Source organism: Erinaceus europaeus, chromosome 4 (assembly GCF_950295315.1).
Source record: "Erinaceus europaeus chromosome 4, mEriEur2.1, whole genome shotgun sequence".
In the NCBI taxonomy this organism is placed as follows: domain Eukaryota; kingdom Metazoa; phylum Chordata; class Mammalia; order Eulipotyphla; family Erinaceidae; genus Erinaceus; species Erinaceus europaeus.
In genome coordinates this window covers 129,471,936-129,495,387 of record NC_080165.1, presented here as the reverse complement: position 1 = coordinate 129,495,387, position 23,452 = coordinate 129,471,936, and the positions used below count along the sequence as shown (strand labels likewise).

Genomic DNA, 23,452 nt, shown 5'->3' with positions numbered 1-23,452 from the left:
ACCATCTTTTACGAATCACAGAATCAGTTGGAAACTTGGGAGAAATGCCTAGAGAACATAGCAAGTAATAATTACTGTCAAATGAATTATAAAAATACTCTTCAGGGAGTTGGGGTGGTAGTGCAGCAGGTGTGGCGCAAAATGCAAGGACCAGTGTAAGGATCCTGGTTTGAGTCCCAGGCTCCTCACCTGCAGGAGTCACTTCACAGGTCTGCAGGTGTCTATCTTCCTCTCCCCCTTTGTCTTCCCCTCCTCTCTCCATTTCTCTCTGTCCTATCTAACAATGACGACATCAGTAACAACAATAACTACAACAATAAAACAAGGGCAAAAAAAGGGAAAATATAAAAAAATACTCTTCAAACAACTGCTCTACTTAATTGAAGGTTCATTAGGAAGAGGATCCAACCAGAGGTTAGTTGCAGAGGACCAAAAATGATAGAAATTACCTAACAGAATTTTCCAGTCAGAAAAAAATTTGAGTTGATACCCTACAGTTTCCCTGAATTTATTTATTTAGAGATACAACACAGTCATTTGAAACCATAATAGCAATAATACACAATAGAATTAATTTGAATTACATTTCATTTATATTAATATGTTAAATGTAGATGTCTAAGACTCATTAATCACTAAGTTTCTAAGTTAACTATCAAATTCCTTGATTTTCAGATTGAAAGGTTAATAGATTTCAGTCAGATGGCAGCAAATACAAAAGCACTTAGATACCTTTAAACAGTATAATGTAAGTTTATCCTACAGCATCCTGTCATTCTCTTAGCCTCAGTTCATGGCTACAAGGCATGCTGGACACCAGCAAACCACGTCACATACATTACATCACAAACTCTCCACCATGGTGAGGTATATGATCGTGTGTGTTTTGAATAGGAATTATTTTTGTATGCAAGAATGAATATCAACTGCTCTGGGCAGACCTGGCATTTATACACTGCTATGTATCAGCCATCTGAGCTGTCTGTTTCAGTTCATTTTTTATCGATAAGAGGACTGGACTAGACTCTGTCAAAGTGTCTACTGTAGCCAAGTTATGTTGCAGCTCCTTCCTATTCTGTCACGTTTTTCTTTGATTTGCAAAAAGAATGTTTTAAGTGATTTTTAAATAATTACCTCCTAATCATTATCCTTTCAAAACCTTTGTCTTTAGAATCCTTAACCTCTCCATCAAACCGCACACTTCTGAAGGTGTTCACAATAATCAAGACAAAATTCACTATGCTGATAAGGAATACCACATCCATCAAGAAAGGATCACAACCTAATTGGATATTCAACTTAGTACCTACCAACCTGTCTTTTTAGAAGACTGTTTCAGTGTGCATGATGTATATTGGTGTCCACTAAATTTTCCCCACCTGTATAAAATTTCAGCTTTCTAACATGGGAAAACCCTTAAAAGATTTCCCCCCCCCCCCAGAAAATTTGCATTAATTGACTTGTTTATGCAAGTTTCAAAAAGCCACATTCTTTTCAGTCTCATACCAGGCAAGACATAAAATATTTCAGAAGGCAGGCATACACTTTCATTTTTACATTCTAAATAGCTTAAATTCTAAAACAATTTAAAATCCAAACTGACAGTCTTACTCTCCATTTTTACAGGTACAGAACAGAACATAAAACTAACATCCACCTTTTCTAACTCACCAACATACTCTTGAAACTCTCATCACAGGTTTCATTCTAACAAAACTTCAATGCCGTTAGCAAGAATAATGAATAAAATGGCAAGCAATAAAATCTAATTCATGCCTGAACACCGAAGTTATACACAGGAAGCGTACACATGACTTTACAGAAGTTGGGAATACTGTTGATTTAAAATAAACAATGATCTGAGTCGAATTTTCATGCCAGTAGCCTCTTCAGTCAAAGCCGCGGTTTGTAAGAACTAGAGGTGCCACTAGTGTCCACACATACAGCACAATGCCGATCCAGCTAGAAGATATTTTTACCCACACAGCTGTCCACTGACTTTTCATCTCATGCGATGGCTCATACCTAAAATTGAAGCAAAACAAAGTGTGGTTCGATTATCAGTCATCAAGCCACTAAGATTCATTTTTCTGAAGAGTTCATTGTGTGTGATTTGAGAGAGAGAGAGTGTGTGTGTGTGTGTGTGTGTCCTTTCTAATTCCCTCTCAATTTCTATAAAACAAGAACAAAATGGCCACCAGGAGTGGTGGAGTCCTCATGCTCACACTGAGGCCCAGTAATAACCCTGATAGTAATAAGAAATGACTTTTAACCGAGAGAAAAAAATGGATATTTTTACTGTATTAAGCTAGAAATCTTTTGAATTATTAGTGATACAAATTAATTGTGTTGGATCAATTAACATGCATCTGCAAGAAATGTATTTAGTTTCATGGAATTTTCTATTTTGATATTCAAAGTTTGGAAATATTTCCATGTTTGCTAGTACATGGGAATGGGAATTTTTCATATCAGTCTATTTAATTATAAATTTTGAAATACATTGAAGGGTTAGAAAGTTCGGCAGGTGTTTGATTTAATTTCCTTTCATTCAACATTACTCTTTAATGTTTCACAAGAAAAAAAGCGTTCCTAGACAAATCTGAACAAAACTGTTGGAAGACCTGCTTATACTGTACACATTATTTCAGGCTTGGTTGCAGTTTCCGAGAACCTACCTGAAATGCTAAGTGAGGACTCTCTAACTATGTTTTTATACCAGATATTCTGTAATGGAATTACGAAAAAAGTCATCAACATTTCTACATGCAAAGCCTTCATAAAATATATAAATACCTGTACCAGTTGGTAAGGGTCATCATGATATAAAGTGAAGCCAAGAAAAGCATGAAGTGAAAAAAGGAGTAACTATAAGTGACACCATCCTTTTCGTTATCGATAGCTCTGTGGACATCATCTCCATCCTCCAGTGATCCATCACTTCTGGCTGCACCATCTTCTATTAATGCAGATTCATCACTTGTTAGTGTTAGTTTATTAACCTGGCTATTGTTTGAAGTGCGGATGCTACATGAAAGGCAATTTAGGAAGAGAGGAGGGGGAAAAAACAGGTTTTAAGTCTGAAAAATTATTCATTAATGAGCAAGTGAATTTTTTGTTTAAAAAATTCATAATTTCCTTACCTTGAATAAAAGACGCACAATAAAAAGAGAATCAGTCCTATAATTCCTTGAGCATGCCACCACTGGACAGACTGTCCTTCCTTTGGGGCAGTATTTGTTGTATTGAATCCAATTATGCTTAGCAGACTTGGGTTGCAATTTGTTTCTATAATGTAAATTAAAATAGTAGAAAAATTATCTATTGCTCATGGTCTAATTTGCTTTAATTTTTCATACCCTTGCAAATTAAGGTTTTATGAAGACATGTTATCAGTAGCTATAGAACACAGAAAAAGTAATGCCAAGAGGAAAACTCACAGCAATACAAATTTATATCAGGAAATGAAAAGTCTCAATCTAATGTCACATCTAAAGGAACCACAAAATAAAGCCCAAAGCCAGCAAGCAGGAGGGGGGAAAAAATGGAAATAAAAACAAAAAATTCAACAGACCAAAGAAAGCAAGAGTTGGCTCTTTGAAAGACCCAAATTGTCCTTTGAAAGGAAATAAAACTGAAATTTAACAGACTTATTTAAGAGACAATCTGAAAAATAGGCTTAGAAATAAAAGGCAAGAAACTGCAACAAAAAATAGAAATACAAATGAGTTATGAGAGACTTCTTGGGCCACTAGGGTTAAGACTTAGGAGAAAATGGGAAAATTATTAGAATTACACAACCTCCCAAGAGTAAAGAGGAAAAACAAAACTAAAACAGAACAATTAAGAAGCCATGAAAGTGAAATAGTGCCAAGCCTCCATAAAAAGAAATGCCCCAAAACAGACTAGTGAGTTCTATCTAATCTTCAAGTATAATGTGTTATATCCTTAAACTTGCAAAAAAAAAAAAAAAAAAAAAAAAAAAAGAATTCAAATACCTTTTATAACAAGTGACTCAATGAAGTTTTGTCCAAGTACACTGCTATAGGCTATAATTAAAATTTTACCAAAGACTTCGTAGAAATGACCAAATAGTCCTAGAACTTTATTCAGTTTCCTAATTCTTTGAGAGAGTTGCTTATTTATTACATAGTTTCTCAAAGAGAAATCCTGAGCACTACTCTAATATAATGCCAGAGACCAATCAAGAATCGCAGGCATGCAAGTCTTGAGTTCTAGCAGATAGGCAATTATATCCCACACTGCAGTTTCTTAGGTCCTAAAAATTAAGATCAGAGAGATGGCTGGCTCAGTGTTACAGCACTGTTAAACATTTTTTAAAAAAATAAAGTAGACTTGATACGCACTAAAGGGTCCAAAATAGAATTTTTACTCTAAGCAAGATGCTATTCATTATTTTATTAATTTTTAATGAAAATATTTTTCACCTTAAAGCTATTTGAGTATGGGTAATCTCTGAAATTATTAGTAAATTTGCTGGAATAAAAGCTATAAAGAAGAGGTAGATAGCATAATGGTTATGCAAAGAGACTCTCATGCTTAAGGCTCCAAAGTCCCAGGTTCAATCCCCCTGTACTACCGTAAGCCAGAGCTGAGCAGTGCTCTGGTAAAAAAAAAAAAAAAAAAGTTCTTTCTAATATACTAAGTTTTTATTCACAAAAAGTAAGCAAAACCCCTTTATCCAACTACTCAATAAAATGAAATTTCAATAATATATTTTATGGCATTTTAAGAGGCTTATTTTCACACACAGTCATAAAAAGATTATTTACTGGGAGTTGGGCAGTAGCGCAGCAGGTTAAGCGCACGTGGCGCAAAGCGCAAGGACTGGCCTAAGGATCCAAGTTCGAGCCCCCGGCTCCCCACCCTGCAGGGGAGTTGCTTCACAGGCGGTGAAGCAGGTCTGCAGGTGTCTGTATTTCTCTCCCCCTCTGTCTTCCCCTCCTCTCTCCATTTCTCTCTGTCCTATCCAACAGTGACAACATCAATAAAACAAGGGCAACAAAAGGGAAAATAAATATTTCAAAAAAAGATTATTTACTAAGTGGAAAAAATACACTTTTTAATAAGTACATCAACAAGCATTCAAAACAGTTCAGGTTTTGTAGTCACCAGGGCTTTACTACTCCAGGCAGACTTTCAGATACAGAGACAAACAGTGGACTGGGATAGGGGAGATACCACAGTACTCCATGAGGTGAGAGCTACGTGAGCTTATTACTGGCCTTCAACTTTTTCTCATCATTTATACGCACTGTACAAATTAGGAACATGGCATATTATTATAGCCATACAATTTTATTATTTTTTTTATTGCTACCAGGGTGATTACTGGGGCTTGTCCCTGCACACCACCACCAGTCCTGCTGGTCTTCCCCCCCCCCTTTTTTTTGACAGAGAAATTAAGAGGGGGTGGGGAGATAGGGAGAGAGAAAGAAAGAGGGCAAGGGTAGATAGCATAATAGTTATGCAAACAGACTCAGACCTGAGACTCCAAAGTCCCAGGTTCCATACACCATACCCCATACCACCATAAGCCAGAACTGATTAGTGCTTTGGTTAAAAAAAAAAAAAAAAAAGAGAGAGACCCCCCCATATCTGCAGGTAGGGAGGGACCATGGGCTAGAACTTAGTAATGTGCATATATTACTGGATGTGCCACTGCCCAGCCCCAAAGAAGAAGCTAAATGTAACAATTACAGCACTATTATCAAATATAAAAATTATGTTCGGGAGTCAGGCAATAGCACAGCGGGTTAAGCACACGTGGCGCAAAGCACAAGGGCCGGCATAAGGATCCGGGTTCGAGTCCCCGGCTCCCCACCTTTAGAGGAGTTGCTTCACAAGCGGTGAAGCAGGTCTGCAGGTGTCTGTCTCTCCCCCTCTGTCTTCCCCTCCTCTCTGTCCTATCCAACAACGACAGTAATAACTACAACAATAAAAAATAACAATGGCAACAAAAAGGAAAATAAATATTGATAAAAAAAATGTTGTTCTCCCCACACTTTTTACCCTTTGGAGAGTTTACTGAATAAGTTTACAAAGGGATCACCTTTGACAGAAAGGAAAGTTCTAGGATTCGTTTAAAATAAATAAACCTACACAACCAAAACATACCTGGTTCATTGGTCATAGCTGACCACGTCAAATACATTGTATAGACTGTAATCACTGAAGACTGTAGCAAACCAGATCTTGGTTGTGATTCCTACAAAAAATAAAATAAAAAATTACACAGAAGATAAACACTCAGCTCCAGGACATCAGGAAACTTAAAAAAATAAAACCCTCATATAACCCGAAGGCATAAAGAGCATACTTGGATTTTGGGCAGTATTGACATCACAGATGCACCGAGGCAAAGGAGCATGTTGACACTGATGAATGCTTTGTTTTCTGAGCAACTGGATGGGTGAGTGTAAAAGACAAAGAACAGGATAACAGCAACCAGAGATAGCAGATAGTTCAGAGTTGTAGCGGATAACAAAGCTGTGAATGAAATATATTGTACAATTAATTATAATTGTAATAACTGTACAATTAGCTTTGTCAAATATTAGAAATTAAGTAAGAGCTTGTTTTTTTAAAACATCCTGTTTTTTTTCCAAAAGACATTTTAAGCAACTAGCATCAATATCATCCAGACTATAAAAGCAGGAAGAAATATGAATTCTGAAGACTTATAATTTTTACACAGGGCTCACTACTATAGTTTTAAGGACAAGAAGTTAACATACAAGTAGGGAATTTTAAAATATCAATACTACAATTTAGAAGACATTCATGTATGTTAGTTACTTTCACAATATAGAAAAATAATTGTAAGGGAGTACTGAAATTTTTTATATGTAACATGGAGATAACATAATTAAAGACAATCATTCTGTGGTAAACAAGGTAAGAAATCATTTCCATAGTTAACATTAAGCTCACTAAGCAGCATTAATCTCACTCATCAACTAAATTCTTTTAAGAATAATTTTATTATGCAGTGGTGAGTCATTATTATTTGTGAAGACAATCTTCTGTATAAATTTCAATATACTCGGCATGTTTTCATATAGGATGTAACTCATAAACAGGGGACCCATCTAACAAGTATTTAATGCCTTACAAAAGAGTAGGTCCCTGGCATTTAGCTGACAATGAAACAGAAACTCCTACATTAGAATTTGCATAAAAGAATGAGGTATCTTACATGTAAGTTAATTTTTTAAATGGCAAAATGTTTATTCCTTTGAGTAAGAGAGACTTCACCACTGACAAGTCTAATGGAAAAACTAGGTTTGAAAAGAAAAAGAAAAACTAGGTTTGTATGATAGATTTAGCTCTTATACTTTGATTTAAAATACCTTTGAACAGAAATTCTGGTGATTTCAGACAAAAATAGCCAACATCCACTTCATATTCCCACAGACTACTAAATCAAAGTAGGCAGTACTTCTGCATTTTAAACAAGGTCGTCAATACTATGTAATTCATCATGATCCAACAGTATGCACAATGACTGAATATACACTTAAACCTGGTTCTCTTCCTTCATGTTTGTTATCTTCTGTAATCATCAGAATTTTGAGCCCTGATTTAAGAGTCAAGCATAGCTAAAAAAAGTTGTGATACACACACACACACACGAATACTACACAGATATTAAAAATTATGAGGTGGGGAGTCAGGCAGTAGTGCAGCGGGTTAAGTGCACGTGGCGCAAAGCGCAAGGACCTATGTAAAGATCCTGGTTCGAGCCCCCGGCTCCCCACCTGCAGGGAGTGGCTTCACAGGCGGTGAAGCAGGTCTGCAGGTGTCTATCTTTCTCTCCCCCTCTCTGTCTTCCCCTCCTCTCTCCATTTCTCTCTGTCCTAAGGACGACGATACCAATAACAAATACAAAAAAAAAAGGCAAGCACTTCCAGCAAGTAATTTCGGAACACCTATTTTAGTTACTTAGGGAATTTTGCCTTCTTCCTTGCATATGTTCCTTGCATATGTACAATGTGATAAAATACCACAATTTTAATCTCAAAATTTCACAAGTCATACCAGAGCCAGAGAGAGATCACAGCTGTAGTGCAGACTTTCATTCGTAAGACACCAGAAGTTCCAGACTCAATCCCAGGCATCACCTTTAGCCAGAACTGAGCAACACTGGTACTCATTTACTCATTCAAATAGTTTTTAAAAATAAAAGTATACCATAAAAAGTGATTTTGCTAAAGTCTGTATGTCTGTCCTGACTTTTCAGTATCTTCTTAAAGCTGTTCTGTAGGACAAAAGCTTACCTGCATACCAGCATCTTGAGTTGCCTTCTTCCATTTTTTCAACCCATGATTCATTCCATGAATGAGCAAAATCAATAAGTAAGACTAGCTGTATAAGGATGAAGCAAAAGGCACCTGCCATGCCTACATAAAACCACACTAAAAGGGGAAAAAAGAAAATCAATAAAATTGTTTTCATCATTTCACTTTCAAGATCATCACACACAAAAATGAGGCAAAGTTACACTTTGGGGCAACATTTACTTTAGTCCTTAGGACATAGCACTAACAACAAGAACTAGAAAAGGGCAAGAAAGACTGGCTCACTCATTCTGGCCAATACTAAGCCACTGCATCATACTCTGCCACTCAAGGAAGACTGGTCCTGTTATGAATGCTGCCTAGAAATTTCTGAGCTGTGACCATGGACTGTGAGCTCAGATTGACACAGAAACTTAACAGTCTTACAGGCTCCTGTGCAATGGGTCAGGATGATATGGTCAATAGTTAACTGCATTTACATATATGTAAGTTTGGGAGCTACTCTCTGCCCTAATCCAGCTTTCTAGTTCTCAACTCTAACACCATCTTCTGAGGCAATACTTAAAGTCCACCTTAATGTTCGCTATCAAGTTCAAGCAGAAAGTCATGGGCCCCTGAGAACATACCTAAAATAGACATCCTAGCTTTTTTCTACCCACAGTCCCTATTCTCACCTGCTCTATTCCTACTCTTTGGTTCATGTTTATTAAATATTTTGTCCTGCTTAATATCTTACTGCCTTTAAGCCACCGAGTTACAGGTGCAATTATGATTCCATCCTGACCTCCTTGGCCAGATGAATTCGCCAACAAGCTCTAGAACATAACCTCTACCCTACTAGGGAAAATTAGAAATAAGCTGGAAATATAGATCAACCTTGTCCATCAGAGAAGCAATTACAGAAGCCAAAACTTCTTCATTCTGCACCCCAAAAAGCATACTGGTCCATACCCCCAGAGGAAAAATGTTAGGGAAAGATGACCAGAGAGCTCTGGACCCCAATTTCATTGAGACCTGAATTATTTGTCACCAGGAGTCTGTTTTTATTTTTTTTATTTTTTTCTATTTTTGTTTTATTTATTTAATAAAGGAGACATTAACAAAACCGTAGGATAAGAGGGGTATAGCTCCACACAATTCTCACCACCCGATCTCCATATCCCATCCCCTCCCGATAGCTTTCCCATTCTCTATCCCTCTGGGAGTATAGACCCAGGGTCACTGTGGGTTGCAGAAGGTGGAAGGTCTGGCTTCTGTAATTGCTTCCCCGCTGAACATGGCCGTTGACTGGTCGATCCATCAGGAGTCTGTTTTTATACCATCACTGAAAAGGAAGCAAATCTGGAGAACACTGAAAGTCAGACACTGTTAAGCTCATCTGAGAGAGAAGAAAAAGGACACTCAGGTAGGTGTGACATATAAAGTACATAGAGGCAGGATAGTAGAAAAAAGTGGGCAAAGAAAAATAGATGGAGATATAGATATACACAAATAGATATAATGTCAAGTCAACCCGTGATCTAGGGAGAAGAATTGCAGTTTCTTTTTTTTAAAAAATTATTATCTTTATTTATTTATTGGATAGAGATAGTCAGAAATGGAGAGGGGGGAGAGTGACAGAGACACCTGCAGTCCTTCTTCACCACTTGTGAAGCTTTTCCCCTGCAGGTGGGGACTGGGGGCTCGAACCAGGGTCCTTGGGCACTATAACATACGCGCTCAACCAGGTGAGCCACCACCTGGCCCCAGAATTGCAGTTTCTGCTGGAAGGGGATGGTGACGCAGAGGTCTGGTGGCAGGAACAGTGTGTAACTATACCTCTATTAATTTTGTAAATATTAAATCACTAGTAAAGTAATAAAATAGCAGTAACATACAATTGCAGGGAAAAAAAAAGAAAAAAAAAGAATTTACCAGTTGTGAAAGTTCCTTCTGGAATGAAAAAAGCCCCAATAATAATTGCAATGGCTGCAGCAAATTTAAAGAACCAGAATCTAAAGTAAAAAATTAATTTTATTAATAAACATTCACTCAACAAAGTTTCATATACAGTATAGTAATATCATCCTAAATAATCGCAACTTCATATGACTTCTTTTTTTGTTCTATTTTTCATGTGACTTTTTTCTCAGAATACGTGAAAGTGAGAAGACTAATACATAAATTATCTTAGGATACTACTAGCTCATTATGATAAAGTGCTAACACTAGTTCCATTTTGTGGGTTAATTTCTTAAAAATTCACTTTATTTATTACACAAGAGTATTTTCGTGTGAAGGGAGGAAGAAGGGAGGGATGGAAGGGATGAAGGAAGGAAGGAAAAAGGGAGGGAAAAGGTAAGGAAGAAAAGGATCCTAGAGCACCACTCTGGTGTATGTGATACCCTCAGGAACATGTTTAAATCTGACGTTCTGTCAGTTCAGTTTTTGCCCACTCTTCACAGGTTAATTTGTGATAACATGTGAAACTATAAGGTGCATGACATAGTTTTTTAAAAATATATGACAAAAGTCCCATTCAAAATTCTGATGATAATTTAAAACAAGCTTTTAAGACAACCATATCATAGTGACTTTAAAAGTCCCTACTTTTTGGGAGGATATGGTAAACAGTTAGTTGTATTTAATATAGTCTCTTCAAGTTTGGCAACTACTCTCTCTGCCCTAATCCAGCTTTCTAGTTCTATTCTCAACTCTGACTACTTCTTCCCAGACAATATACTTAGTCCACCTCCATGTTAACTATGAAGCTCAAGCAAAAATTAACTAAAGTCATGGATGCCTTGGTACATACCTAGAATAGACTTCCTAGCTGCTTTCAACTCTAAAACTCCTACTCTCACCTGCTCATTAAACGTTTTGTCCTGCTTTATATCGTACTGTCTTTCAGATACTAAGCTGCAGATGCTATTACGATTCCATCCTGAATTCTCTGCTTCCATCTTCACATCATCTCTGTATTGCTTCTCCACTATGTGTGTTTTCTCTTTCTTATAAGGATATATATGGGGGGGGGGGTTGTTTTTCTTTTTCTAGAGCACTGCTCCCCTCTGGCTGATGGTGATGCAGGGGATTGAACCTAGAATTTTGGAGCCTCAGGCATGAGAGTCTGTTTGCATAAGGACTTTGCTACCTTCCCCCTCCCCATAGACACACCCTCTTCCCCTTTTCTCAATTTGAAAAAGTCATCATGGGCGCGGAGAGGGAGAAAAGCAGACAGGCAAGCAGGTGACTGATTCAGTTCTGTAGGGAAATTCTGGAGAAACAGGAAGGGCTAAAGGGATCTAATAACAGGAGGAGAGAGAGAGAGAGAGAAAGAGAGAGAGGAAGAGAAAGAGAAAGAGAAAGAGAAAGAGAAAGAGAAAGAGAAAGAGAAAGAGAAAGAGAAGAGAGAGAGACAGAGAAAAAACACTCAGCAAGGGAAAACCACAAACTTGGTCTGTATTACCAATAAAAAAAAAAAGTGAAAAGCAGCTAGCTAACCAGGTGGATAATGTGACATCAGAGAAGATACAAAGTTTAAGGGAACTAAAGAACGGAGCAAAGCGTAGAGATGCATAAATACAGGGTCGGAGAGAACACCAGCTATAAAGTACCAATGAACAGCATCTAAAGAAAACTAAGTGAAGATCTGAGGTGTTGTTTTAAATTATGAAAGCAACAAATCAAAACGATAGAGACATGAGGCCATCAAGGAAGAAAACTTCACTACCAAAGCATAATAATAATCTTTAAACAACTGGATGGAAAGGAATGGAGTCTTGGAATCTAGTGTGTCTGCGCATCTGTCCTATATGCTTTAAGCCAAGTCTGTGGTTTTTCCCTTGCCAACAGACAGAGGTGGTTTTTTGGTTTTCCCTTCGGAATAACTTCTTGCAATAACAACGATCCCATAATTCAACATTTCCTCAATGAAGGGACACTGAAATTGGAAATGAGAAAAATGGATTGGTCACAGATGTGGTAGATCATTTTCTTTTTTTTAAGGATGAAGATATAAATACACTGCACCAGAGATTATAAGAAAAGAGGACTGTGGTCCAGGAGGTGGCACAGTAGATAAAGCATTGGACTCTCAAGCATGAGGTTCTTTTTTTTTTTTTTTTTTTTAAGATTTTATTTATTAAAGAGAAAGATAGGAGGAGAGAGAAAGGACTAGACATCACTCTGGCACATGTGCTGCCGGGGATCGAACTCAGGACCTCATGCTTAAGAGTCCAAAGCTTTATCACTGCGCCACCTCCTGGATCACAACCATGAGGTTCTGGGTTCAATCCCTGGTAGCACATATATCATCTCTTCCTTTCCCTCTCATTGATAAATAAATAAAATTTAGAAAAAAAAATTTAAAGAAAAAAGTACTTATTTTTACCTTGTCATGTATAAAAACAACTCTAAAAATTATGTTTATTTGCCTTTAATTTTTCCCCCCTCCAGGGTTGTCACTGAGGCTTAGTACCCTGCTCCTGGCAACCATTTTTTCCTTTTCTGTTTTTTTTTTTTTTTAATTAGACAGAACGGAGAGAAATTGTGAAGAGGACAAGGAGATGGAGAAAATACACACCTGCAGGTTTTGCTTCACCACTTGTGAAGAGGACCCCCTGCAGGTGGGGGGCTTGAACCCAGATCCTTGTGCTTGGTCATATGCCTTAACTGGGTAAACCACTGCCTGGCCCCCTAAAATTTCTATAGTCAGAATCAAAACTACTGGAGAGACTATCAAAGCTTCATATTTACGTTTATTCTAAAACTTACCCATTATGCACTGAAGCTCTAGGATCGCTGCTGCTCTTCACTTTTATCATGAGTAGAGAGAGGAGAAGATAGAACATAGCCAAGCCAAAGCACAAACGGTACACGGCTTTATAGCCGACCAGAATGTTACAAGGGACTACGCCTTTTTCATTCTCACAAAATCCAGGGATCTAAAAAAACAAGAAATTGTAGTTTAGAACTTTTTTCAAGTAAAAATGAAAATCCCATATAACCAAATAGTTCAAGTAAAGTTTCAGAGAAACATACCTTTTATAATTTAAACTAGTAATTTGGGGGGACTGTCACTATACTAGCTTTCTAATTTATTTAGTACTCTAAAAGGAAACCCAGATCTTAATTCACCTAGGGTACTGTCACCACTAGCCACTGCAAGAACTGGCAACTGTTAACCAGAGTTTATCATCCAAATATTTAACTCGCATTAATATGCAACACCGAATCCATTTGATTGTGTTTACAATTCCGCACAGTCCAACAGGTGTTTTAGGTCAATTTGATCCTGACCTGCAAGTTACTGAATGGTTTTTCTTTCTCCATACTCCAAAGAAGAAAGTTTTTACTTTAATTGACATGAATATATCTTATTTCTCAAGGACGAATCCACTCCCAACAGCTCAGGTAAAGATCCTAATGTTATTCATCTTGGTTTAACTAAATCTGATTTTCATAGACTTTTGCTTTTTCAGGAATCACTTCAAATTGCCTAGGCAGATCACCTAGGAGACATAAACTTCACTCTCTTAGCTTTGGTTATATACAAATGATCAAGTCTTCCTAAATAGTTATTTCCTTAACTTAATTTCCCACTAAGATTACCATCTTTATTACAAACTCCCCCAACTATCTGCATGTAGTTCTTACATTTCTTCAGTTATCTCACACCCTCTATCATTCTTACTAGTATAGTGCTGAAAAAAAAAATAACAAAATACTTTCAAGACACTAGTCAAGTATTAGTTGGCAAATTCAAGCACTCCTTTTTTTCTTTTAAACCAGAATACTGCTCAGCTCTAGCTGTGGTGGTGTCTGGCATTGGAACTTTGGTGCCTCAGGCATAAAAATCCTTTTGCATAAAAAGTATGCTACCTATCCAACCAGAAACACTATTTATTTTTATTTTTTATTGCTACCAGAGTTATCACTGGGGCTCACTGCCAGCAGCCGTTTTTTCTTTACTTTTCATTTATTTATTTATTTATTAAAATATCTTATTTGATTTTTGAGAGAGATGCAGAGAGAAAGAGAAATACCAGAGCACTGCTCAGCTCTGGCTTATGGTGGTGTGGGGATTGAACCTGGGACTTAGGAGCCTCAGGCAAGATAAGACTCTTTGTATAACCATTATGCTATCTCCCTTCCCACCCCCGTTTATTTATTTATTGAATAGGACAGAAATTAAGAAGGGAGGGAGAGATAGAAAGACACCTGCATCCATGCTTCAAAGCTCAAGAAGCATCCCCCCTACAGGTGGGGTGCAGGGGCTTAAACCCAGGTCTTTACAAATGGTAATGTGTACTTAAGTAGGTATGCTATTGGGGGGGGGGTAACACATGATTTCTCTCTCTCTCTCTCTCTCTTTTTCTTTGTATGTTAACAAGTTACAATTTATTTAAAAAGGTTAACTTAAGCATCTGCAATGGTGATTTCAACCTCAACTCCCGGCTCAATACTGATGGAAGTAATCTGTTTAACAATCTCAGAAGGACTGTGTAAGTCAATGAGTCCCTGGTGGATCCTCATCTGGAAGTGATCCCAAGTCTTAGAGCCTTCGCCACAGGGGGTTTTCCTTGTAGTGATTCTCAGTCTTTGTAGGCATCCGAACAGGCCCTTTCACTTTCAGATTCTTCTCTTTCTCGCAACCCTGATCAAGTCAGCACACACTTTCTCCAGAGACTTCATCTAAGGCTGATCAATGTGATCCTGGCTCCACGGGGGTCTTCCTGGTATCCTTAAAGGCCATGGCTGCAGGTACAGCTTCCTGACCAACTTGTTCCTTCACGAGACGGGAACAGCGGTGAGTCAGGAGCACAAACTACCTCACCTTCTGCAAAGAGCACATGATTTCTTAATCCTCAGATTCCTTTCACTTTTCCATACAGGAAATGCCCTGACATACGTAAAACTTTCTTCCTTACTTATTTTCTCTTATTGCCACAACACATTTTAAGTACTACCACTACAGAATTTAACATACAGCCTGACTGTGCCTTTCTTTCCTAAAAGATTATGAAGATTTAAGTGAGCTATTGCATGCAAATTGGGATTAAATATTATTTTTATTTACATCTTAGATATTACTTTTCTTTTTCACAAAAATCACTTTACAATAAATAAAATATAGATTTAGTAAATCTACTTAGAAAAAAAAAAGATAACCTTATTCAGTTGTTCTTCCATTCCTGGTATTAACATTACACAAGCTACACACACCCCAACAAGTAAGAAAAGTGCGTAGGTCAACCTAGTTACAGTGGAGTTGTTTCCACTGGGACAACATCGGCACAGCAAACACGGGGCACTGCCACATAAGCATGGTATCTGAGGAAAAAACAAACTAAGAGTCAGTATTAAGTTTAAAATAAAACTTTCATGTTCTATAAGCACAGAAAAATGATGGAAGTTAAAGTAATCACACAAAGGGTCAAAAGGCTAACATATGACATTGTAAACTACAAAAGATTTAGTAACTTCTTGGAAGACAGATTAAAATCAAACAACAAGAAAAACACTGGCTCTCAAGGAAAGTGAATAAAATCAGTTAGCTAACAAAGGGAAAACTCAGTAACATGTTTGGTTAATAAATTTGAAACTGGGCATTCATGACTACAAAGTCATCACCAGCTCTTGAAATCACCACAGATAAAGTGCAAATTCTGAAACTTCTTAAATACTAAAGAAAGGAAAAACAGGTAAACAGTGCCGAGGGGAAATACAGTGGCGGAAAATTCCGGCCACAAGTTCCTGGAATTTGAGTTCCGGCCCGATGGGTAAATTGAGGAATGCCAACAACAGCAATTATAAGAATGATGTTATGATCAGAAAAGAGGTTTAAATACATAAAAGTGTAATGGAGGAAATGAAGAGAATAATTGATGACAGTGAAATTAACCAAGAAGATGATGCTTTGTGGCCGCCTCCTGATTGAGTAGGCCAGCAGGAGCTTGAAATTATCATGGGAGATGAACACATCTATTTCACAGCATCAAAAACTGGTTCCCTTATTGATGTCAATCAATCCAAGGATCCAGAAGGCTTTCAAGTATTTTACTATCTTGTCCAGAACCTGAAGTGTTTGGTCTTTAGTCTTATTGGATTACACTTCAAGATTAAGCCAATCTAACTTGATATTGTTGTGGACATGAGGGGGGTGGAGGTCATTGTTCTGCATTACCATTCATTACTAGGACATTTTTGTGTATATCAGGGCAGTATTTTTTTATAAACTAAGTGACTGTCTAATAAACATGACAAAATGAACCTTTTGTTATTTTATAAAGACTTGAGTGTGAAAAAAAAAAGAAAGGAAAAACAAAATAAAAACAAGACAAACAAGCAAAAAAGGAAACATGGCATCTCCTTCACTAGTAAAGTTAAACACTAGAAAGGGCATGACAATAGTACCAGAAAGGTGGGTTGTAAATCTCAGAATGATCAACTGAAAAGGACTGAGGATGAGCACCACCATACCATCAGACTTCTGGATGTTGTTCAGGCCTATAGCTATAGTTCTGAGGGAATGAGAACCAGAGGTCATGGGAAAGTAGAAGAGAAGGTCTTAAAGTAAAGTCATTTTATTCATTTTATTCAAAGTTTTAGAATTATGATAGCAATCAGGAAAAAAAAAAAACTCCCTAATACTTGTCAATGTTGAACTAAAGATGGAAATTATTGGGAATCTGTTTTTACTATGATTCTATGAGCAGCAGTAGGTCATAATGTACTGTAATGTAGAGATCAGACATATCATATAAATCAACATAAACTAGAGGCAGAGATACTTATGCTAAATCTTCAGTGAGATAAAACTAAGTTGCATAACAACTACGAAAACAAACTCCAACAAAAATAAAAATAAACAGGCCTTCTGAGACCAAATAAGTTTAAATATGGGTGGTCTGGGAGGTGGCACAGTGGATAAAGCATTGGATTCTCAACCACGAGGTTCTGAGTTCGATCCCTGGCAGCACATGTACCAGAGTGATGGCTGGTTCTTTCTCTCTCCTCGTATCTTTCTCATGAATAAATAAATAAATTCTTTTTTTAAAAAAAATTTTAATATACATAACCCAGGACCCAAAATAAATTCTCTATAAGTGCTTGTATAAGCTACAAAAACTACCAATCACTCAATCAGTAAAACTGTGGGAGAGAGATCCCTCAGCAGGACATGAGACTTGCATGCATGTCCCAGGCTCCAGCTCCAACACCACTTGTAAAGACTAAAGCTCTGGGAGAAGTGCTGGTGCTATGGTCTCTGTCCATCTCTCTCTGGGTGGAAAAAAAAAGTCAGCCAATGAGTAATAATATCAGGCATGTGAAGGATCTCAGCTTCACAAATGGAACAAAAGCTGAAAAAAATTAAAATGAGAGCTTGAAAATGAAAGAGAGAAAAATACACAAAAGGAACTAGATTGCAAGACTAACAGAAAATGAGAAAACAGAATTAACAACTATGAAAAAAAAACCTGGGCTAATTACCGTATGTCCAGACTGATGTGAAGTTGACAGTGACTATAGACTTATCCTGCTGTCTTTATCAGTGAAGAAACTTTGATATTTTTCCCCCAGACAATTAATACTAGACAATGCAAAATAGTGACTTCTGACAGAGAGGAAAAAATGAATGGTCCATCTGTTGGGAAAAAGATCTCAAAAAAGGCCAGCCATTAACTTGAGTTGAGTTGGGAATGCAGACCACTAACGGTAGTCATAATTTTTTTTTGGCACTCAGTAGTCACAAAGACTTTACTCAGTATTAGAGAAAAGCTGTCCTAAAACTAAATGTTGTTCCCATCTCTCTCAACAGAAACCTAAAAGCAAGCATCAGAAAGATCATATTCTCAAGTATGTTCAGTATCATACTCCCAAGACTTTTTTTTTTTAGATAGGGGTATTTCTTTCTTTCTTTCTCATTTATTTATTTATTTATTTATTTATTTAATTTTCGCCTCTAGGGTTATTGCTGGGGCTAGGTGCCAGCACTACGAATCTGCTGCTCCTGGAGGCCCTTTGTTTCTCCTTTTGTTGCCCTTGTTGTTTTGTCATTGTTGTTGTGTAGGACAGGGAGAAATGGAGAGAGGAGGGGAAGACAGAGAGGGGGAGAGAAAGAAATCACTTTAAGAAACTCATATTTCTTCAATTTCTGTTTACTCAACATTCAATCCCCACATCTTCGTTTTGCTAAATTTGGGAAGTGAAATTGATGCTTCATTTAAAAATGTTTTAATATCTACTATTCATAAAACAGAGCTTTGCCTATTATTTGCATATATGCACATAAAGTGAATGTTACTGTATTTTTTTATTATCTTTATTTACTGGATAGACAGAAATCGAGAAGGAGGGGGGATAGAGAGGGAGAGAGACAGAGAGACACCTACAGCCCTGCTTCACCACTCGAAAAGCATTCCCCTTGCAGGTGGGGACCAGGGGCTCGAACCTGGGTCCTTTCTTCTTCTAGCGTTTGCCCTTCTTCCGTAGCCAGTCAACAGTGTCAGGTTGAGCCTGATGTAAAGTTTCGAGACCTCCTTTGAATCTGGAGAGGTGACAGTCATTGACTATGTGGGTCATAGTCTATCTGTAGCCGCAGGCGCAGTTCGGGTTCTTGTGCACTGTAACATGAATGCTCAACCAGGTGTGCCACCACCCGGTCCCACTTATTTTTGGATTTCTTTTTTTGCCTCCAGGGTTACTGCTGGGGCTCGATGCCTGCACTAAGAATCCACTGCTCCTGGAGGCCATTTTCTTCCCTTTTGTTGCCCTTGTTGTTTATCGTTGTAGTTATTACTATTGTTGTTGTTGTTGCTGTCGTTGTTGGACAGGGCAGAGAGAAATGGAGAAAGGAGGGAAAGACAGAAAGGGGAAGAGAAAGACACCTGCAAACATGCTTTGCCGTTTACGAAACACCCCCCCTGCAAGTGGGGAGCCTGGTGCTCGAGCCCGGATCCTTACTCCGGTCCTTGCGCTTTGCACCAGTTACTGGATTTTGTATGATTTTGTATTTCATCCACATTGCTTGACTCAACTATGAATCATTTCTATAAAAACTAGTGGCTGTACTAAAAATTAAAAATCTAGCAGAGGCTGGTACAAAAATAGGCAATGAATAATCACAATTCTTTCTTCAACTGCTTAACTATATTAAAAATCTTACATTAAAAAAATGACACTGTACAGAATGTCCTGCCATCAAAAAAAAAAAAAAAAAATTCCTCCATTGAATGAAGGCTCTGACTCAGCAGAAGCAAACATGCCATCAATGTGTGAGGCTCCTGGAGTTCAAATATCTAGTACGGCATAAAAACAAAAATTACTAAGTATATGGAACATCATAAACAGCAGCAGTGTCTTGGTATCACTACCAGAAAAAAAAAAAGTTCTATTCACTGAAGCCATTATTGAGACTAGAATGGAGAAAAGAACTTAAATAGGCATAAACTGCTGACAATGTTATAATAATGGGCTTCACTGTGGGTCCCATATATGGCTCCAATAAGAGTTTGGAGTAATCACCAAAAATAAGTCATGTATGAAGGAAGGATTGTGATATTATAAGTCACTAGATAACAGTAAATAAATAATAAATATAAATACTTCAATCTCTATACAGTAGTATGATGTAATTCTTCTTAGGCTTTTTTTCTATTTTAGAAATTTTCTTGTTATACAGTAACGTAAAAATGCCTCTGATAAAAGTGATTAAGCATGAAGAAATCTGAAAAGAAAAAGTTTGTTTTAACTCTTAGTTGACCTAACTGAATTATTTGAATACTTCTGAATATTTGAAAAGTGTAAATTTTTGCCCCAACTCTAATTAGCTTATTAACAAACTGTGAAAGAAATGAACTCATATATCACAAGGCAATTTTCACTTAACTACTATCAAACTGCACTAAAATTTAACAATTTTGGAATACAGATTTGCCAAAAAGGAAAGAGAGAAAGATGATTGGAACTTCGTACTAATATAGGAACAAACTCTGCCTAGATTGTTAAAAGTTAATTAGAATTCATACAAACTAAAATAATCTAGAATCACTAGTAACTTTGATAACCTGTCTGCCAGTGATCATATTATTTAAAAGGTAAGAAAATTGCCCTTTTTTTCACCCCCTTTTAACTGTCTTCTTCCCAAATTAACAATGACTAAAAGGCCATGTAGGCAGCACCACAGGCAGAGCACTGGAGGGTCCCAAATTCAATCCCTGGTTTTGCTTAACATCTCATATGCTAAAGTGATGTTCTGGTGCATTGGCAAGCTCTCTCTCTCTCTCTCTCTCTCTCTCTCTCTCAATAAACTAAATATAGTTTTAAGTCAGTGTCAATATTATCATTGGCATTTTTCCAGTTAATCAAATGAATGGCTGGGGCGGGGGGCAGTGGTGGAGCACCTGGCAGAATGAACATGTTACAACGCACATGGACCTTGGTTAAAGCCCCTTCTCCCCACCTGCACACCAATGCTGCAGGTCAGTTTCTCTCTTTCTCTTCCTCTGTCTCTCTTGCTCCCCCATCTCACCTGTCCCTCTCAATTTCTCTGTATTCAGTAAATAAAATAAAATAAAGGTGATGACAACACTGTAAAAGCATTAATACAAATATATTTTCTTTCCTATACAGATCACTAATTTCTTTTGGATTTAAAACACACACTAAAAAATTCCTTGAAACTTTTTAAAAAAAATAATCTATTTTATTTATTTAGTATTGTATAGAGATAGAGAGAAATTGAGAAAGGAGGGGGAAATAGAGTGGGAAAGAGAAAGACACCTGCAGCCCTACTACAGCACTCATGAAGCTTCCCCGTGCAGGTGGGGATGGGGATTGGGATCCGGGCCTTTACCCCCAGGGTCATTGCTTTCCCCTGATCTAGAGATTGAAAAAGAAGTATATATGCCTCGGGGGCCACCTGGTTAATTTAGTACGCACACTACAGTACACAAGGACCGGGGTTCAAGCCCCTGGTCCCCACCTGCAGAGGGGAAGCTTCAAGAGAGAAGCAGGGCTACAGGTGTTTTTCTGTCTCTCTCTCTCCCATTTCCTCTCCATTTCTCTGTCTCTATCCAGTAAAAAATAAAAATAGATTTTAAAAAACAAAATATATATATGCCTCCATATAAAATCTTCATACAAACAGCATGGTTAACTGGGAACTGGACAAACTCTTGACTTCACACCAAGTTGCATGCCAACCTCCTCCACCAAATAGAAACAAAAATCTTGCGGAGTCTGGTGGTAGCGCTGCGGGTTAAGTGCACATGGCGTGAATTGCAAGGACCAGCATAAGCATCCCAGTTCGAGCCCCCGGCTCCCCACCTGCAGGGAAGTTGCTTCACAGACGGTGAAGCAGATCTGCAGGTGTCTTTCTCTCCCCCTTTCTGTCTTCCCCTTCTTTCCCCATTTCTCTCTGTCCTATCTAACAACAACGACATCAATAACAGCAATAATAACTACAACAATAAAAAACAAAGGCAACAAAAGGGAAAATAGATAAATTAAATAAAAATCTTACCACAACCATTTATTATTTTGTACAACATATTATCTATTACACTAAAAATATCCCTTTTGTATAAAAACAATCAAACTGATTCTCAGACTTCCTATTCAGAGAAAAACATCAGGTAGGTGTCCGTGATCAAATGCTGAAAAGAAATACAGCAAAATCAAGAAAATGAACTGGTTTGGAATGATAATTTCCAGGTATTATTCCATTAAATTTTTAATTATAATCTATAAATTATCATTAATATTTACAGTTCAAATCATATAAAAAAACCTTTTGAAAAGAGACAAGGCATGTGAAATAATCAAAATGCTAGCTCTTAATGTGGAATCACAGATCTCAATATGAAGTTTATCTGTATCATCGGAATCAAGAAATCTTAGCATCATAATGAAGATGGTTTTGGGACTGGAGAGACTGTTCATAGGGGAGGGTGGCCTGGTGGCCATATAGGGACCTAGGTGAGTTCAGGCACCATGAAGAAGGTGCTAAGGTAAGGAGGAAGCTTTTGCAGAGACTCCTCTCCCTTTGGTTAGAAAAAGTGGCTCAGGGGCTCAGAGGTGTGAATGCTGCATACAAACCACCACCAACCTGCCCCAACCCGACGGAAAAAAAAAAAAAAAGTTTCACTATGACAATGCTACAATTAACCATGAGATTTCAGATTAAACAAGGACAGTGTATTTCAACGGGAACAAGACCTTCACAACTGAACCATTTTTCCAGACGTATACATGACTGCTTAAAAATCACATGTATTTTCCCATTCTCATAAGGTCAAGGACTGAGTCGCGGAGCGACTTCATTATGATGCTAAGATTTCTTGATTCCGATGATACAGATAAACTTCATATTGAGATCTGTGATTCCACATTAGAAATATGGATTTCTAATCAATATGCCAACCAGAATCTGACAGCCAAGTCGCCCCCACATAACCTGCACCCGAACAGCAATGCGCGAACAGAACAAAGAGGTCGGTGGACAAGCCCCCAGGGAGGACAGTGCTGCAGTCTGAGGTCGCTGGGAAAAGATGACGAGAGAAGGGACACGCTACCAACTAAAGAGCCTAAGACCTTCGTGGAGACAGTCCAGTCGTCAGACAGGAAAATGCAAAAACAAACAAACAAACAACAGAAAGAGGGAAGGAGGCAGCTTTCATGAAAAGACGGGCGAGAGGAGAGGGGAGGAAGGGGGGGGGTTCCCTCTTTTCTTCATGGATTCCCATTCTTACGACTACTCAAAGCCACCGGAGTCAATTCTTAAATGAGACAACGGATTCTAAAGATATGTCGAAGTGACCAGACGAAAAATAGGGAGAAAAGCGGGCACTTCCCTTTGGGTGGGGTGTCACGTTTCCGACCGAGCTTCCTGCGCTCCCATTCGGGGTCTCTTTCCCCATCACCTCTAATACCCCTGAAGGACCACAAAATATCACTTACCCAGCTCGCCATGGAGCAGAGCCCCAAGACGCTCCCCATTTCCAAAACGTCGCTGGAACGGCTGATGCAGACAAGATGGAGACAACGCCTTCCCTGTTCTTTTTTTTTTTTTTTTTCCCTGCTTATTTACTATCTGCGAGCTACTTCCGGCACAGAGACCACCCGCCCCTCAGCTTGCGTCACTTCCT

At 37.9% G+C, this 23,452-nt stretch overlaps 1 protein-coding gene and 1 pseudogene across 1 annotated transcript; one reads left to right on the top strand and one right to left on the bottom strand.

Annotated features, from left to right (window-relative positions):
• Window positions 1-492: 492 nt before the first annotated feature.
• SERINC1 (serine incorporator 1) lies at window positions 493-23,450 on the bottom strand. Its single transcript, XM_007521298.3, has 10 exons — window positions 23,265-23,450; window positions 15,474-15,635; window positions 13,077-13,246; window positions 10,236-10,315; window positions 8,301-8,438; window positions 6,341-6,510; window positions 6,139-6,229; window positions 3,144-3,288; window positions 2,797-3,027; window positions 493-2,025 (listed from the first exon to the last, which is right to left on the bottom strand). Exons 1-10 carry the CDS (start codon window positions 23,301-23,303, stop codon window positions 1,890-1,892), a joined length of 1,362 nt encoding a protein of 453 aa, XP_007521360.1. The 5' UTR covers window positions 23,304-23,450; the 3' UTR covers window positions 493-1,889.
• On the top strand, window positions 16,046-16,552 carry LOC107522407 (protein mago nashi homolog; annotated as a pseudogene).
• Window positions 23,451-23,452: the final 2 nt, after the last annotated feature.